The 19928-nt window shown below is 35.0% G+C and overlaps 1 protein-coding gene across 1 annotated transcript in view; it reads right to left on the reverse strand.

Annotated features, from left to right (window-relative positions):
* The window catches only part of LOC309575335 (adhesion G protein-coupled receptor A3-like), a gene marked incomplete at its 5' end in the record, with an annotated part of 260286 nt that overhangs the window by 105480 nt on the left and 134878 nt on the right, over window positions 1-19928 (reverse strand). Inside the window, 5 exons of the mRNA XM_082285708.1 lie at window positions 1511-1726; window positions 3972-4133; window positions 7096-7245; window positions 8497-8695; window positions 12500-12664. Of these exons, the coding sequence (XP_082141834.1) occupies window positions 1511-1726; window positions 3972-4133; window positions 7096-7245; window positions 8497-8695; window positions 12500-12664 (892 nt within the window). The remainder of the gene's footprint in view (window positions 1-1510; window positions 1727-3971; window positions 4134-7095; window positions 7246-8496; window positions 8696-12499; window positions 12665-19928) is intronic.

The raw sequence follows: 19928 nt of genomic DNA on the forward strand, positions 1-19928 counted from the left end.
AGATCCACCTAATAAAGTCACTTCTGTCAGAATATATATTACATACATCAAAATGGCTTTGTATGAGAACAAGCTCACTTTCTCCTGGCTTCTTTGTATAATCAGTAGCATTTCCCTTCTCTATATTGTATGAAGTCAGGTAGGTTCAAAGTATACAAGGAAAGATTTTACTGAGATCACTATGGTGCCATTCTGACTACATTTTAGAAAGGGGCTTCACATAGCTGGTCTTACTCTACATCTTTGACATATGCACACTGATAGGACAGATGAGGAATTTGCAATTATGGTAGGATTTTTATAACAGGAGAGATACACCAGTGCTTGGCCATTCAACTATAAAGAGATTAATTTACTAAAAATGTTGGTACTCAGTTTCTAAAGAAGTACAGAATGTATTGGTGGACCTAATAAAGAAAACTTTCCCATTGCTGTAATCCCATATATATTTCTATATCAATAATACTATCCCATACATTTCAGAGTGTTCCAGGGTTGCTTCTTGAAGAAATCTTGCATCTTTTAGATCTCTGACATTTGGTTTTCACCTTATGGACGGTAAACTCATTTATTTTTCAGACACCTTTCTTTTTCATACAGATAAAACATGTTAAAAGTGTTCACAGAAAAAAATGAACTCCATTAAAGGAAACAAATTTAACTTATTCTTCCATTATTAAGATGACTCCTTCTAGCAGAAGATCCTGGGAGCACAAGTACCATATCACTGACTGCATAGTCCATACAGATTAAAATGCACGAAACTTCAATCAAAATACTTTCAAGTTCAATAAACTAGTAATATTGTCCAGAAAAGGACCGTTTTGTCATAGTAAGTATTTCAAGAAATAAGCCTATTAAACTGAGATTCAGTTGAAGGATAACAAAAATTCAACACTAACACTTAAATTTAATAACATGCTCAGCCAAATACAAAATTCCATTTCCTGCTAGATCAAAATTTAATTGATCGACTTCATTATTTGATAACAACAGTGTATTCTATTAAAAGGCTTATTTACTATTTTCTTCAGCTACTACTCAAAAATCCAGCAAAACACTCTCCCTCAGCATAAAGTCCAGAAGATAGTGTAATATTATTTACAGAAGTAAAGGTAATTCCCCTAAAAAATACATCTCTGCAATGTAAAGTCCCCTGAGAGTGCCTCACTAAAACAAGTATCTCCAAATTAATTTAAAGAGATTGTTTACACATAGAAAAGTTTGCAGAACTGGACTCAGAGATAGAAAGAACAAGACATTCACTCATCTCTATTCACATCCTGCATTCTGCCTGATTATATTAATGGAATATTCATTAGCACAACAAAATAAGTTACACCCAATACACCAGTTTAAGCTCACTTACATGCTGAAATTATTAACCAGTTTACAGTGCTAACAACACATAAAATATGAATTTTACAAATCAGTATTCTGCCTAAAGGTGCAACTGAAAACACTAAATAAATAAAATAGGTAACTTATATTTATAATCATACTGACTTACCCTGGTAGAAGAATTCACCAAAGAACCATCCAGATTGCCAGTGTTGCACTTGAAATTCAAATACAGATCAGGATTGTGATTTGCTTCCCATCTTCCCAAATCAGGAGTCACTGACTTGTCCGAGTTTGCAGTTATTTTCTGGTAGGCAGTGCAAGTCATTCCTGTGAAACTGGATGGCTTGATCATGAAGGCTTCCAGAGCAATATTACGAGATACCTGTGAAAACATTGACAATAGTCATGTCACAAACTCATTAACCATACTTGCAATATTGTATGTGCATTGTGTACTTACTGCATACACTCAATAAAGGATTGTGCATGTATACACTTACATATATCCTTGGGCTGAGAAAGAAAACAGAACTTATTTGAAAACATGATATAGAATTCTACAACGGCATAGTGGATTTGCTTCAATCTTTCTTTCTTACATATACATATATATATATACACACGATCCTGTTTCTATCAGTTACATTAGTTATTATTACATCAGTTTTGCAATTTCATCATTATCAACTCCCATGGAATCTGGAATTAAAGCGACAGAGTTATAAAGTAACACCAGGCTAAAGAACTATTTAAAAATTGAATAAGGATGTGCTTTAGTACCTCAAAAAAGCAGCAGAAACCTTCTTAGCTATTTAGTGGCTGAGTCTTTTCACAGACCTTGTTCCATGAGAATACTGAACATGACTACACAGTTCAGTGCAACACCATGGTACAGGTACATTTTTGGCCTGCCCTTTAGCAAAGTGAAGTGTATGGAGACAGAGGTCGTAGCAGACTGCAGAGACACATCTCTACCCTTAAACTAGCATTCTCATTTCATCACAGGCCTGTGCATAAGATAAACAGCTCACGTTGTAACAGGTGGAGACTGGTAGCACACTGATAGGACTACATGGTTTCTGCTTCCAGGCATAGATTGTTTAGTGATCTATGGACCTGGAAGTGCTGGATTAATGGTTGGACTCGATCCTAAAGGTCTTTGACCACCTAAATGATTCTGTGATTCAATGTCACAAGGCTGACACAGTTTATAGAGTTTCTCTTTTTTTTCTTTGGAATTGTACTAGAAGCTACTGGGTGCCTAAGCCATGGGGGATTTTTATTTACTGTTTTCTAAAATAAAGAAAGCAGATGCAATTTCTGTGTGACAGTTTCCTGGCTGGCCTCCCAAAGGAGCAGACATGTTTGGTATGGCATAAGATGACAGCGGAAATACTCCACAGCTTTTGTTTATTTACAAATTGCACTCAACAGTAAACTACTTCTCCTACAGAAAACCATGAGAAGCTATTTTAGGCAGATAAAGCATGGCAAAACAGTTAGTGACACATATCTAAGTACATAGAGTTACTCTTTTCAGTAATGTCAACATCTTTCTGAAGCAGTGATGGGGAAAAAAACTGACCTTTGTCACTTGACATTTAAAAGAAATGCAAGTATGAAACAACAGAGCCCTCCTTGCTGTCACATTGCAAAATAATTCTAGAAGTCACATTATTGTCACTACACATTTAATATAAATACTTTTAGCAAATTTGATTCTTTCATGTAAATGAGAATTAAACAAAAAAATTTCCTTTAAAAAACAGTCCAATATATTTTTGTCCTTGTTTGGAAGACTGCTTTTCTAAAAAACATACAGTGAATGAATTAAGGCTATTATGCTATTTGGCTTCCTCTCCAATTCAGCCTATAATTCCTTTTTTTTTTGGGTTGCTTTTATTTTTATACATTACTGCTGTACCTGAACTCACATCGAAACAGTGTTTTTGTGTAAATGCAGTGGACAATTGAGAAAAGAATACATGTTGTTTAAAAGCAAGCAAGCAAGCAAACTAACCCAAGGAACAATAAGGCTTTAAAGTATTTATCTAAAATTCTAAAAGGGTAACTTTAAAGCTTTTGATTCAGATGTATTCCCGCTATTTAGATGTTGAAACTGGCAAGAAGACAATGTCTTACTCTCCAAATGGCAACCTCTCAGTACCCAAGTCACACATTTGTGTAGGTGGAGGCCAAGGATTAAAAAAAATTATTTCTAACAGGTACAGTTTGCTTCTGAAAAACTAAAACTAACCCCAAATTAGTAATGTTTAGGACACGATAGACCTTTTTTGATAATCTTCTAAATACTTTAAGCAGAAATTGTCTAGAATCCTCTTGGAAAGGCATATTAAAATCTTCAAATTGCAAGGGATCATGTTGTTTTCTATTAAAAATGTCAGTCACTCATTCAACTTGGACCTTTCAAATAAAGCCGTATACTATAGTGGCTTTAAAAATAGAAACTGAGTGAATAGTAAGAACACTATATTGTAACAATAAATACAACTGAACAAAGAAAACCATTTTTTATACCACTGGTGATATTTAAAAAATATTTTGGTCTTGCAAATAGAAATCAAGAGAAAAAAAATCTTACAAAACACTTTAATTTTTTGAAATACCTTTGATATAACTTGAGTCTTGCTTGTCAATACTTGACTTGCAATCTGTTCCACACATCGTACAATCCTGGTGCAGGCTTTGTCTTCCTTTTGAGCCATCCACAACACATGGTCATCCACCAACATTATATTGCTGGCAATTTCAATAAGAGCATCCCCAACCTGGAAGAGAAAAAACAAAAAAACAAAAAGACAAGAAAAGGTATTGTCTGTAAAACTCACAAAGTAAAGAAAGAACAGATAAGAGTACAATGAAGGCAGGCGCCTCACTTCTCTTGGTAACCATCACTGAAAGACAGCTTTGATTTTATAAAAAATGTAAATGGACTGAAAAAGAAAAACTGAGAAAGGAGAAGTGCAACTCACATCAAGGAAGAGGTTTCTAATTCACAACTTTAAAGCTTATCTTCTAGATAAACCACACAAATTGAGTCTCTCATCTGGCAATAAATAGAATTCCAGAATTATCACTCTCTTTCTTAAACTAATTAAAATTGGCCAAGCCCCTCTAAAGAACTGCTTCATGTTCAATCAAAGGACCTTGAAGGGGAAGGGTAGGGGGAAGGAAAAAACAAAGTAGAGGGAAAATATATTTGAAAGACATCTTTGTTACAGACATAGTGGAGTAAATCTGAAGTATAGCTCAGGTGCTGATACAAACTTAGATCATCTCATTAGCTGTAGCTTTGGTAGCTCTAATTCATGCTTGTGCCTAACCCAAAATAACAGATCTTTTTTCACCAGATGACATTTTGCAGATTTTGGTTAACTAGGTGTCTGAAATTTTATTAGTAGCTACATTTAAAAAGAATCAATACCACTGAGAATATTTTTTGTAATTATTTCAAGCTAAAATAAAAATGTTTACTTCTTAAAATTCAAAAGCTTCATTTGAGTAAAATTTGAAAATCAACATGACCATGTTACCAATATTTTTGAAGGCAAAGATATGGAAAAGATATACCCAGTTGTCACAAATAAACTTGAATAAAAAAGTATATAGAAAAGAAAAACAACTGAGAAATATTGCTAAAGAAAAGTTAAAGCCAAAAAGTCACACTAATGGAAACAGAAAAATAAGGCAAATACACAGATAATTCAGTGGAAATGAAAACAGGAATTCAGCAATGATGAAAAAGATTTAAAAGACAGCTGAGATTTTGAAGTTAGTTCTGCATTTTCAATAAAAAAAATACATAAATTTCACATGCACTGCAAAGGAAACAAATAATGAGACTATATGTGAAATTTTCTATGACTGTTCCTGAAATATTTAATCTATTTTTGAGAACATAATTACTAGATAATTCTAGATGGCTTTTGACAATGTGACAGAGTTATTGATAAAATGAATAATAACAAATCACATTAAGAGTCTGGAGTGATTTATGAGAAACTATAAAAGCAAATACCAATCAACTAGGCAGTAACTTACTGAGGGCAGAACAATAGTCTATAAATATACAAAAGGAGAGAAATAAGAAAAGGAAGTAATTTATACTATAATTAAATGCATTAATGAAGAGTAAAGGCATGCCATTAAAAAGACAAAAAATTGGGCTAATATATCTACATCTTCCTGACAAAAAATCGTAGTGTTGCAAATATGTCCCTTGTGCTGCTGTTGAACCTCTCCTGTTTGAGAGGTGAACCACCAGATGGGATAAAGTACCTTTAGCTTGTATAAAAATGAACAGTCCTGCATGGAATGGGACATGCATCCAAGGGAAGAGATACAGAAACTGTACTAGTTTAGTAAGAATGTTTTTGAAAGTATTTTGAAAATTTGCATTTTAATTGATTTCTAATGAATTCGTATAATTGTAGCTTCAGTTCCTAGTCAACTCCATACTAACTGCTTTTTATTAAATAAAGTTCAGTCCTATTTATAATTATGGGTACAGCCTCATGCACAAAGCCATTGACACTTAAATTTTACCAATATTTTTGTACCTTCTGAGTGAGAGTTAAGAAATGGGTGCTAGTAAAGAGTTCAGTGAATGAGGACCCTATTTAGGAAACTTGAGAGAGAGAAGAAAGTGTAAAGGGAAACAGAGAAAAATTAGGAGAAATGTTATAAATTAAGAAAATAATAAGGGTTACTAAATTAGATATGTAGAGATAAGTGATGGAAATAGAGATGTTTCGATACCAAAAAGCAGAAACTAAAACCTATTTGAAAGGCAGAAGAAGTCAATTAAAAGATTAGAGATGCTGCTCAGTTTTAATGGAAAATGCATCAGCTGCTAGAAAAATAAAGAGGCTTTATAGCAAATCCAGCTGTTTCCTTTGAATGTTAAATTTTTATTTTGTCAGAAAGCAGTAAGATCTTATCAGGATTTTGAGCTGAAATAAAGTTGCAGCTTTGAAACATGATTCTTGGAGAGCACTTAATAATATACTTTAGATCTAGTGTTTAATGGTGAAATTGGAGACTTTCTCAAATTGGCACTAAAATGTTAACTGTTATAATTCCCAGAGCCAGAACGGAATGAACATTGCCAAACCAAAAGAAAACATCATGTGCTCAAAAATTGCCGTTTATAAAATCTTTATGCAAGCAGTTACTCTGAAAATTAACAGCAAAAAAATATGATGAACATTTCTGTTCTCTTTAAAAACCTATCTTTCCCATAGGGTTTGCACAACTCTGATTAGATTTTCCTGCAAAAATAGCATACATACTGGTAAAAGTTTCTGTACAAAGTTGCACATAAAGACATATTATCTTTTCTTTACATGAAGTGATACCTTCTCTCAAAATTCAGTGAAAACCTCCTGATGAAATGAAGAAAACAAGAGAAGCATGTGTAGCTCCAGTGGCCAGACAGAGTCCATTCTAACATATTAGACATGGTAGAAATTAAAAAGGAAATTAAATAAGCAGCTCATTAAAAAACAGGTTTTATTCCTAAGCAGCAATGCCCTTGTCATCAGAGAAGAAGACTTAGTTGTCCTTTTTGGCACAAAGAGACACATCACAGTTTATGCAGAACATTTGCAATCAGCAATCAGTTTTAGAAGCTACTCTTCAATGTGTGCCCGCATACATTAAGAACAGGGCCATATGTCAAGACTTCACTTCTAAGTGATACTTTTTTTCAGCATAGAGAAGATATCTTACATCTTCAACTTCATCCACGAAGACAATTAACTTTTCCATTATATAAGCCAAATATATTACATCCATTTTGTCCGAAAAGAGGGAAGCACCTCTCGTGTAGGCTGTCAGCTGGCGGGAAAATTCAACCACCGTTGTCAAATTGATGTGCATCTGAAAATACATGAGAATTGTTAGGCTTAATAAATCAGCTAGCTTAATTATCTTTAAAAACTGGAGATCACATCCATTGGTATAATGCCTGCCATAATTTCTCATGGATTTATGTGCATCAATATGCCATGGATAAACATTTCAGGGGCACATGAAAGTATCTTCAGCCTTAAGTCTTAGATTTCATTGCTGTTATCTGAAGACACCAGCACAACAGGCCAACAAATTCTGAAGATTTTTGTCTACTTTTTCTAGACTGTAACTATCTGGCCTCATAAAGTATACCAAGCTACCAACCTTGCCTTGCCTCTATCTTTAGATCCTCATAAAAACAACAGTGTCAGCAATGGTTCCTACACGCAGTGGTACATGGCTGGAAAACAAGGTAAGTTCAGACTGAATGTGAAGAAAATCTTTCCTGTCATAAGAGCAGTTAGTCATTTGAACAGGTCACTCCCAGAAGTTGTGCAGCCTCCATCCTCAGAGGTTGTAAAGATCTCAGTGCCTAACGCCCTGAGAAACCCAACATCACCTCATTGCTTACAGAAGAACAAACTGGATTCTATACACCACCCTTATTATTACCCTGTAAGTGCAATGGCTCTCTTAATATTAGTTACTACTATTTATGAACCCATATGAAAACTATCTTTCTGTGGTCTTATCTAGCACTACTACTAGGGAAGAAATGAACAAGGAAACTGAAAGTTGTAAAATTAGTATGGCAGTTATACATCTGTGCCATCCTCCACATCCTCCTGTTGTGCTCTTTTTTCCTCATTAATTTCTACCCACCTACTTTTTCATCTCATTCTTTTACTTATCCTTAAGAAACAGTTTAAGTAGTGCTTTTTTTGAAGACATCAAAAAGGCATTTTACAGAGGAAAGGCACTTCAGCTGATGGAACTCTGATATGGGACTTCACGAGAAATTAACATCTTTCTGGATAAACCCACGAGGGGAAGACAAAGGAGGAAAGTGAAGCACTGATCACTGTGTCAACATTACTAATAGTCATCTTGACTCTAAGCACTCTAATGGAAAAAAAATATTAAGATAAAGGTAATAAATGCTGGGCACTTGTTCCTACTACAACTTCCAATTGCCAAAGAAACAAATCGTTGTCTTTCAAGTAAAGCATTTTGTTAAAAGTCCATCCATCCCAAACTTGTGGATGAACCATCACTTCTTGCAAGCTATTCAACAAGATCAGTACCAGAGAAGGAGAGCCTTGGATTTCACAATGTTACCTGACTAAAAGCATGAAGAACTTGAGTTATTTCTTGTGAATAAGGACATTCAGAATAGTTTTCTTCATCCCAGCGCCCAGTTCGATTACATTTACGCCACGCCTTAGCCTCTTCTGCGCCATTGTGAAATGCAACGGAGTTAAAAGAATACTGGAGACAGGGGTGGTAAGCAGTTATCCCAGCCAAAGTTTTGGGCCACCTATAAACAGCATGATAGTAAAAATTAAAATGTGAAAGGCAACTTACAATATAGATATATATAACAACATATAACCATATAAAGCAATATACAGAGATATATGAGAAAAAAGGGCTATTTTAACTTTTACTTCATAATGTTTTATAACGAATTACTTTGTTTCTTTGGAAAATGTCAAAATTATACAGGTTCAAGTCTGGCTGATCACACATTCATTCTGCATTAATTCCAGGAAGGTGTTTAGTGTTAAGGAAAAAGGTATGGTTGGTGTTTTTACTACACTGATGTTTGCAAACTGCAAAAAGCAGAACAGTAAGTCTGTGAAACAACAAAAAAAAACCAACTTAAAACCCTATTACTAAATGCTCTTAAAAAGTAAGTGCTCAAAATGTACATTAAAATCTCAGAAAACAATAAACAAGATTTCAGTAGAGATCATGTGCCATGGAGGAGGAAGGAACTAGCCCTCAAAAATTAGCTATTTAGGTATATGTGATTTATGTAGCGTGATTCTAAAACATTCTTTGAAAACAAACTAAATCAAGAGCAGCTGTGTAAAATAATCACAGCTTTTTACCGGCTAGGCTCGTAGTTCAATGCCTTAGAAAGCCTCGTGCAGCCTAGAGAGGTAGCACGGGCAATCCAGCATTTCAGTAGCTCTGAAAATGGCAAATAGTAGCTGCAAAGCTGATACCACTAGTAGAAGCAAAGAGGGAGAAATACAGCCTTCGGTTGCCCAATTCCTGCAATTAGAAGCTTTCAAATAGAGACAGAAACGCACAGATGTTCACAGAAGGATCACAAAGCCAAAGAGGGCGGGTCCCCTCCTGGGCCCTTCTTTTACTCGGAGAAGGGGAAAGGGGAGGACTGGGGGCGGACCCAGGGTGAGCGGCCAATCAGACACTGCTCAAGAGTTTGAGTTACATTTGGTTTTGCCCACGCTTGGAACAAAGGAGTTGAGGAGCACATGGCAGAGGCAAGTCTGGCTTGTCTCGGGGAGGGGGAAGGGAAGCTCGTAACAGGAAGCAACAAGCAGCCAGAATTCTTCTATTTAGCTGATGGGTCTGTTATAAAATACACTTTTTCTGCATTCTCTAGAATGGCACAACGGGAACTATTTCTATAGATAAACAATCTATTGTCATTTACAGCCTAGTATGGACATAGCAGGATCAGGTAATTGGGAGAAATCAAAGAAAATCATAAGCATATCATCAGCGAGTCAGCAGGTGTGGCAAGGATATGGTTCTTTAATTGCATTGATGTAATGACTGAACCCAATAAATCACAAAAATATTCTGCCTTTCAATGAAAGCACAGCTTGGCAATCAGCCTTTCCTCAAACATATGTATTAGCTCCTCTTAATTACACAATGCACGTTCCATTGTACATTGTTCCATAATATACTGAAAGGTTTTGGGCTATAAAAGTTTTCTTCATTTCAAAGAAAAGCTGAGAAGAAAAATACTTTTATTTGTCACACCTAACTGTCACTGAAATAATTCAATTTGTGATGTAAAAACAGTTGATAAAAAATGAATCATAAAAAGAGCTTCCCCAAAAAATCAAATTATGTCCAGTAGTATATATAGTAGATAGTGTATAGTAGCATAGAGGCCTTTTGCCTCTGGGCTAAAATATTACTTTTAGTAAAACATTTGCATTAATGCAATTGGGCCACACACTGGCAACTTGCATCAAAAGTAAAACAAACAAGATTATTCTGAAACTAGCACTGTCACAGTGAGCAGAACCTGGCCTTTATGACTAGGAATGATAGCATGTAACAACATTACCATTTGCTTTTCAGAATAAGCTTACAGCATTTTAGAAAACAAAAAAGTAAGAGTAAAATATGGCCATGATAGCGAAAACCTCTTAGCACAAAAGGCCAGTTCATTCTGACTCTCAGTGCCTAACTCTTGCTGCAGTTACATAATTATAAATACCACCTAGGCTGTACAACTGAAATAGCTACACTTCCCTAACAGTTGACACTTTTTTCCTTTCTTTCGCCCAATAAAAGAACTGTTCTTTCTAGTTTTGCCTCTGTGGTTCAATTCTTTCTACTTACATACTTGTTATGTTACCAAATCTTCAAAGACCTTTGTAAGAAAACATGCTGGTGTGATAGCTCCATCTCTGAGGATTAACCTTTGGAACAATTTCAAGCACTAGTGCTGAATTTGAGCCTGATAAATTCTCTATGATTTTAAATTCATTCTCAAATGCCAAAAGAACCTATGGACTCAGCATTCTGTTAATGTACATGTAAAAAATAAATTTATATGGATTTCTAGGAAGATGATCAATAGAAAGAGAAATGTCCACTCCTGTTTTTTTGATTTCTATAAAATGACAAAAATGCCCCTGGTGTTAGCTTGTGCAGCCTGTAGGATTTATATATATTTATTTTATGGAGAAAAGAATGTCATTTTAGGGCAAGAACATGAACTTCATAGAGTTGTCATCTAAAAGATTATGTGTTTTCTGACAGGAAGTATACATTTCTTAAAATATCTAACTAAAACATATTTAAGCACATCCACTATGAGAAAACATAATTCCAGTTTTTGTGACGACAAAAAAATCTGTAAGATTGTCAAAGGTCTCTAATGAACCTTAATCCATATATATGGATTGCCTCAGCAATTTTACCTCAGTGAAAGAGGTAAACTCACTGGAACTGAGGTTAACACATAATAAAATAGCTTTGTAGTAAAGAGAAAAGAGATTATTTGAGTAGGTTATTTTTTTCCACTTCTTTCTAATTCAATCCTTTATTTTAATTCAAACACAAGAAATAGTACAAAAAGCCTTTGGGAAAGTTTTAAAGGTAACCTAAAAATAAAGAGAGGCTTTCAGGTCAGAAATATTTGCAGAAAGTTCTGTTGTTTAAGAGAAGCTTCCTTCCTCATCTACTTTCCTTTCACTAACTATTCGAGCTGAATTCTCATTATAATTCATTTGATAACAAATTACTGTCTTTCTCAATGGGATTGCCATCATACATCAGTCTTATTGTCAAGCAGGTTTTGTTTAAGAGCTTTGTGCATATCATTGGAGTATTTTAGAGCTAACTGAAAACAAATACCAAATACCAAATTCCACAGAAACCTTTTCTTCTGATTAAAATGATTAAAATTTTAAAAAGCTCCACCAGCATATGTAGATAAAAGTAAAGATGAAGCAAAAACTGCATTTAGTTTACAAAATTTTGCAGACTCTTAAGATTCAGATAGCAGGACAGATGTACTTTGTAAGCATGTGATATATTGGTAGAACTCTGTGTGTCCTTAAGCTCACCTCAAACAATCTATTTGTTTTTCTAAGTACTTCTACTTTCTGTTTTGATTCTTTTCAGTGAAATATTTTACTAACAGTTTCATGTCATTTGTTACCTCTCATCTCAGCTGAACAAAGCCACCAGAACTAGAACAGATTAAAAAAGTCAAGTACTGAAGATTTAATCTTCTAATGCTTTAATGCAGTGTTATCATCTTCTACAAAGACCAAGAACAATTTTGAACATTCTCTCATTCGGCTCATTTTAAAAAAATCTTCCATAGCTCCATACTGAGGAATTAGAAGATTTTCTGACTTTCACAAACCACTGCTTCTCTTGAAGCACCAAGCCCCATTTCCCATAAAAATTATACAGTGCTCCTCCTTCCTATCATACTACATAAAAATGACACCTAAAACAAGTGATTTATAATTGACACTGAAGTATCATGTAAGCATGAATGTGGTCTGTACCTACATTAATACATGAAACACACTCCAAACCCAGAAAGTCATACCTGAAGTCTCCCTTGTTGTTAATAACTCTTTCTGCAGGGCAGTAGGGTGCAGCTGTTTCAAGTACCACAATTTCTACTTGTTTAGTGCTATTTCCATAGGAATTCTTGACTAGACACTCCCAATCTCCAGTTGCATCAATGTCAATACTGGATAGGATAAGTTCACTAAAAAATAAAAGATTCATCATTGTATACACTTAATTATACAGATATCAAGTCATTGGTTTTCTGACATTAACTTATTTTCAGAGATTTTTTATGAAAATATAAAAATGGGGTTTGGTCTATGGTATTAGAGGTACAGACAGTATGTAGTGGTAGTGAGCTCTTAGCAGCAACAATTTGTATTGACTTCTCAGGTTGTAACAGGCTACAACACAACTCACAAATTATCACAAAAGAATATCAATTATTTATCAATGCCTGTTCTCCTTTCCCCAGATATTACAGAATATTGGGTTTGTTGCCTAATCAAACACCCAAATGTCAGAAATGCATTTCAAGCTGACCACTCAACCAACCCACAGAGAATGGGTTTGCCTTCAGCCATGATTACAGCTCCTATGGAATCTCAACAGCAGAATCTGGCACTCCTCTATCAGGGATAGAACCTCATTCAATTACTGCAACTCTACAGATGTCATAGACCAAAAATAATACTAACTACTTCATTTTAAGAAGGTAACACATTTTATCTTAAATCTGCCACTTGGCTAGAAATAAATTTTACTAGAGTTTTAAACAAATTACAGCTTCTGAAAGTTGCTGAGAGAGGAAAAAAAAGGCAGCATTTATCTGAAATATTTACTTTGCTTTACAGAAATGGCTCATCTTTGAATATGCCTTGTGGTTTAGACAATTAGAAATTATCTGCGAAGAAAGGCAGTAGTGTGAGAAAGGGAGAGAATGTACATTATAAAAACTGAAGGACAGAATTAAAAGTTAATAAATTTATTTTGAATTTTTATTTAAAATAAAATCTTAAAAATTCTTCTTGTTATCTTTAGCACTTTTATGTAGAGCCTGACATTTTGAAAGATGATTTTCTCAAGTACTTACTACAGAATTGTTATCTGGGTCCTCAGAAAACAAATAAACCACAGTAAACAGTCTTTGATTTAAGTTAGTTGCTTCAGAATTTTTACATAGTTCTCCAGATATTCAGTAAAATTTATATTAAATAGTAACTTAAAAAATTTCACATTATTCCTATTTATGATGGCTTTGAACTCCAAGTGCCTTGTAACCCCCTATTTCATTTTTACAATGAATTTTAACATATTTTATAGCAAAAAATATAGAAAAAGCATTACTAGCCATTCTCAGAGAGTAGCTCAGTATTTTAACGTCAAAGGAAGCAATTTTTCTCTGAAGAAGTCTCAGGTGAATAGCCCAGTAACAACAGCCTCTTGGCTAATTCTTAATACATCTTTTCATATTCAGGGTGAAATATATCAGTGAAATTAGCCAGTTTATAGCAATGTTTTAATTAAATCTTATATTTCATATGTCACAACAATCTCATATCATTTTTATAGACAGTTAAGATCATACTCCTAGAGCTTATAAAAACAATTAGGCATAAAACTTTTTCACTGAAAGAGAAGGCAGCAGAAATATTCACTCGTGGCATCAAGATGTGGAGACTTCACAAATGAATAGAATGTATGATAGTTTTGCTGATCTTTTGTTATATTTTCCATAAAATATATATAATCACTGTTAACAATAGAAATTTGATAAAACTGGGAACCATGGTGATGTTAGGTAAATACCATATTTGAGTTTACTATAAATTTTACAAGTACTCAGTATGAAGATAAATATAAAGGGTGTATTTTCCATTTATTTAAACTGCTGAAGTGTGTTCTGATGTAAATTTCTCTGCTGCTTAACAGATCTCCCGTCATGAGATGACATTTCCCAGATTCACAGACATATTTACTGGTACGTCAGTGTTGCTTCTGATAGAAATGCAATACTTGAACACTGGTTCAAATTATCTCAAAAGATGAGTAACTCCTCACATTCACACTTTTAATCTTCTATTGCCCTTTCTTCAGATGGTGACAAAAAACAAGCCAGAAAAGGTTTATGCAATATAATGACTAGATCATGACATTGTCTTCTGAATTGCCATCTGGCCACTGTAAATGATGCATTAATTTATATTCCTCTTGGAATATTTTGGATAGCAAGCCCAATGGTGAAACTGTTCATATACTTATCATCTGGATATGACAAATGATAAATCGATCTTATACCTCTTATACCTCTGGAGAATTTGGGGGGCTGAATTTAAAAAAAAAAAAAGTATTTTAATACTCAAAAAAAGCAGACAACTTGATCCTTTAGCCTTTTCTCCACTTAAAATCCTTAGAGACTTCAACTTCACAGTGCTGGCAGACCAGAAGGGAAGGGTGGGCCTTTCCTGGGTATAGAATTTTAAAACTATTTCATAAAGTTGTCTACTAGGTCAGTTACATATTTTAAGTCTTGGCATGGTTATGTAAGCACGCCCAGAGATTCTCACTCATAGCAGAAAGGCATTCTTGATCTCTTTTGGCAATGGCAACAAATCTTGGCTAAAGGCAAGAACTCTCCCATAATCTGAGAACAAGGCAGGACTCTGATTAAGGAGCTTGACAAGAACACAAAAGAATTAAGAGAGGATGGCTCCTTTGGCTGTAATCTTTTCTTGATTACCTCATCTCACATGAGCTAATAAACATCCAGCCACAAATGAAACAATATTGCCCCTACTATGCAGCTTTCCTAAGGATGGAGTATGAGTCAAGCATTCCTACGCCCTCTACATCAGCAATCACATCCCACTCCTCAGCAGTGTGACAGTTGCCACTTTTCATGGAAAATTTTGACTTCCAGGATGAGAAGAAATGGCCTCAAGTTGCAGCAGAGTGAAGGTTTCGATTAGATACTAGGAAAAGGGTGCTCCAGCACTGCAACAGGCTGCCCAGGAGAGTGGTGGAACCACCTTCCAGGAAGTGTTCAAAATACCATGTGGATGTGGCACTTGGGGATATGGTTTAGTGGTGAACACAGTGATGCTGGATTAACACTTGGACTTGATGATCTTAAGAGGTTTTTTCAAACCTTAACAATTCTCTGATATTCCATGATGATAAAATGAAGTCAGACATTCATGAGATGGTATCAAGGCGAACTGAATATGAAGATTGCTGCCTGATGAGAAGAGGATGACTAGGCAGGCTTTTCTCAAGTTTCCCTTTGAAATTATAGTGACCTTCTCAGTAAGAACATTGAAAGGAAGAAAGAATATACATAATTCTTTTTTGTACTGGGAAATTTCATGCATGGTAGAATTCCTTTTTTCAAATGTGATGACTGACATATTGAAAAATTAATTAAAATGTACAGCTGATGCAATTGCCTGAAAAAGTCAAAATACTCAACTGAAGCCCATGGCATTTGTCATTATAAAGAGAGGAACCATAATACAAGCGGAAGCCATAGTCATGTAATCAAGTAGCCTATGACAATAGAGTTCTATTTGAGGCATAGTTTTGCATTGCTACAGCTATGCATAACTAATTAGGCAATCAGAAGTAGGTCTCATTATGCAAAGTTTCTCAACCATGTCCTGAAGAAGTACTATAGCGACATTTACTGTACGCCCCAGCAGTCATTTGCATGTCAGGACACAAACTAACAAATAAAGAAGAGACTTTAACACCATATTGGCTTTCCACAAGAAATACTTTTAAGTCTGACTTGAGTTTCTGTAAGATTTAGGATGAACCAACTGCTCTTCCTGCAGGAAAATAAAAATTAATTACTTAAACACAGGAAGTATTTAGGTTTTCTCATATTCTTCTTCAGACAGATAAATAGCTAATGTGTTTCCACAGTTCAGGCAGAAGGTCTACATAACATGCCTCCAACCCATACCACCTTAAATTATTAATGCTAACATGCAATTTAAAAAATAAGGGTTGGTCTCCAGAGTACACTGCTGCTTGGAATACAGCCTTTTACAGGGGACATAAGGTTAAAACATGGAAAATGAAGAGAGAATCTGTAAATCAAGGCACTTGTCTGAACTCAAATTGCTAGTCTGATCTCTCTGACAAAATTAGTTATTTATGCTTGAAAGAAACAGCATTAGAAGGCTGATGGCCTTTGAAGTAAACTTGTGTCCAGGCAACAGCAGGAGAAAAGGAAGATGAAAGTTAGTACTCATTTTATGTGAGATGTCTAGCAAGTCTTTTCAGGTGTAATCAACTTCTCATACACACAGGTATTGCAATACACATGATCTTGTTTCTTTTGAGTGCATATAAAAACAAAGCTTGACTTACCATTTAATACCATCTGTAGGTACCCAAGAAATGTAATGGGCTATAACATATAATTTTTCTATAATTTATCTATCAGCTCATTTGCTCACGTGCTAGAGCCATGATTAGAGTTGGAAAGGACCTAGTTTTAGTAACAATATACTGACAAGAAAAAAAAAAAAAACCCCAACCCCAAACAAAACAGAGAGGAAAAATCCCAACAAACCAAACAAAAACCTACTTCCAAAATAGGAGAAAAGAGCTGTATGTCAGTTAGTAAAGCCATCTCACTTTATTTCCTTTGCATTGTTCAAATTACTTCAATTGAAATTCAAGTGTTCAAAAATACTGTCACAGGCTAATATCCATTTGCTCCCCAACAGTCAACAGTGAGATGTGTTTTCTATAGGTGTATATCAAAGTACCTGTGACCTACATATATGCCATTAACTTCTTTCATAAAATTGAAAAAAAACCACTATTGGTATTAGAGTGACTCTACCAAACCATCTTCAGAAACTACATCAGCAACCTAAACAGCTCTACATCATATCACAACATGTTTCGTTTGCTGTATGATCTCATTATCACTCATTGAGCTTGTCAGGCAGAGACCATCAGGTACTGTTCTGCACTGAAGGGTGTACATAAAGACTTTTGCATTTATCTTCAAACTCCCACAGTCCTGGAGTCAATACATGCCAGTCTAGCTAGCTGAGAACATAAGTGGGGAGAGGAAAAAAAAAAAGGATCAACAGTTCTAGAGACCCAAAACTTTCTCATGCTGGATAAACCTTCAGAGAGCTGGCAGGTCTGTGGAAGCACAGTGCCATAAAGCTATCTGAAGAGACTACACCTGGGCCAGGGCTTATTTAAAGTACTTCATGAATCAGTTGTCTATCACTGAGCTGCTCTGTCAGTTGGTGAAAGGTTTAGGGATGCTCAGATGTGTTTATTGTTATTAATTTTTTTCTACCAGCAAACTGATGGACTGCAGGATGAATATAACTGCAGCCTTCTGGGGAAACAGTGCTACACCTGCTCTATGCCTTTCATCTGCCCTTAAGTAGTCTGTATGCTGCAATGTTATATTCAGAGGAAGCTTTATTTCATTAGCATAACTCCTGTGATCTGTACACTATCAGAGATTCTTAGACAAAAATAACACCAATCAGACCAATAGCCAAAATTGCATAAAAAGCTTTTAAAGTAAAATATTTCCCAGATGACTCAGAAGTGTTAATCTGCTTATGACAATTCTTGATTATTTGATTACATGCCACTGGGACCAGCAAAAAAACCCAAAACAATAATCACAAAACCCCCAAACAACACACAAAAGGAAACAAACCAAAAACCCTACTAAATTAATTTTACAATTTCACACTATTTGTCAAATGCATATCACTTTGACACAGTACAAATGCAGAAATTAATTATCTAATGAATACCTGAAGGGCTGGTTGATACATTAGGGTTGGAATACTGACCTGTTTTACTTGCCCACTGCAAGAATTTTGGAAATATCTAAAAAGAAGGTAAGACGTAGCAGTTTCCTACATAAGAACTTCATGATTGATCTCTATTCTTTCTCAGTATTTGGTGTATCCCCTACAGTGTAAACTTTATTCTGTGATGGCCAGGAGCCACCCAATGACAATACCATAAACAATTAAATATACGGGGTTTTTATCCTGCAGGGAGAAAAAAGAGTGGAGAGGACCCGTTTTCATGGAATTCCAGCATGTTAATGGAAATATGTCTTAAAATTCATTCTCAACATTGAACAAATTGAAATACATGAAAATTTAAAAGTAATTCAGTTGCTGTTTTAATATGTCTAACAAGCTTTGCTTTGAAGAAATGGTTTGCCTCACCAGTATTTGAGGTGGTTTACCTGGCATCAGATTCTGGATGTATGTCATAAATGCTCTCATATGCTCACATTTGATTCACAGATTTAAAACTACTGCCTGGACTCCGAGAAAATGTATAATTATACCTAACATTGATGTTGACAGGAAAAGTACTTTAGAAAAAGCCAGCCCTGAGATGTTGACTCCAAACTGCTGCTACAGTGCAGCATGTCCTCAGCTGCAGCTGTTTGTAGGGCCACATTAAAATCATTCTGGCCTTAAAAAGTCAAAGCAAAACCCTCTGATTCTCCCTTGTGTGGGATTAAGTGTCAATTTTTGTTCTTACTACTGAGCATTTCAGTGTTGTGGCTGGATGGACCCATATATAGCTGCTGGATATAAGCAGAGATGGAAGTGAGAGGTCAAAATTTAGTGTAAAGCATCTTCTTAATCTGGTCTCAACACCAAAGAAAGTACCTTCTTGTAAAGTTCTTCAAGGTCTCCATCAAAATATTTTTATAGTTCTGACATACTGTTTTTCTAGGGTATTTTAATTCTAGCAGCCAAAATACTTAGACACGTTTTTTGTGAAAATACATATTTTTCAATCATGTTTCAATAAGCACTTACCCAAATTAACCCTACAGGTTTTATGACACAGCACAACTCTTAGGTAATGGTCTATTACTTTAATGACAGAGGGTATCATGGTTGCTGCTCTTGCTTTTCATCATATTAGTGTCTCCACAGGTTATATTTTAAAATGTTCCCCAGACTGATTCATAGTAAAACTTGAGTTTTATATATTTCAGGTAATTGAAATATTTTTAGAGAAAAGGACTAAGTTTAATTAATCTTCCAAATTAATTCACATGAAGATACTCTTAATCTCACATAATGAAACCCTTACCCTGAGCATTTCATAATATTCTGCAATAATTTAAAATATTGTCTTCCTATCTCATACATGAGAATGCTGCTGGTAAAGTAGCAGCTGTCACTAGTCCTTTTCTGCCTCCAGTGCCTGAAGTGAGTTGTAGACCATTGTCTACAGGGTTTAAAGTAACCTCAAAATAATACAGAAATATCGATTTACAATTTAAATTGTTATTTTGCTTCAATTGTCTCTTAACTCCTTGACAACTAAGGGTCAAACAGAGTCAATTAGGTAAACCAAAAATACCAGCACTGAACAGTTTCTGCTTATCTCCCTGGATTTCTCAGTATGACCCTTAGCTGCTCATCTCCAAATAC

Source organism: Coloeus monedula, assembly GCF_965178545.1.
Source record: "Coloeus monedula genome assembly, chromosome: 8".
Lineage (NCBI taxonomy): Eukaryota > Metazoa > Chordata > Aves > Passeriformes > Corvidae > Coloeus > Coloeus monedula.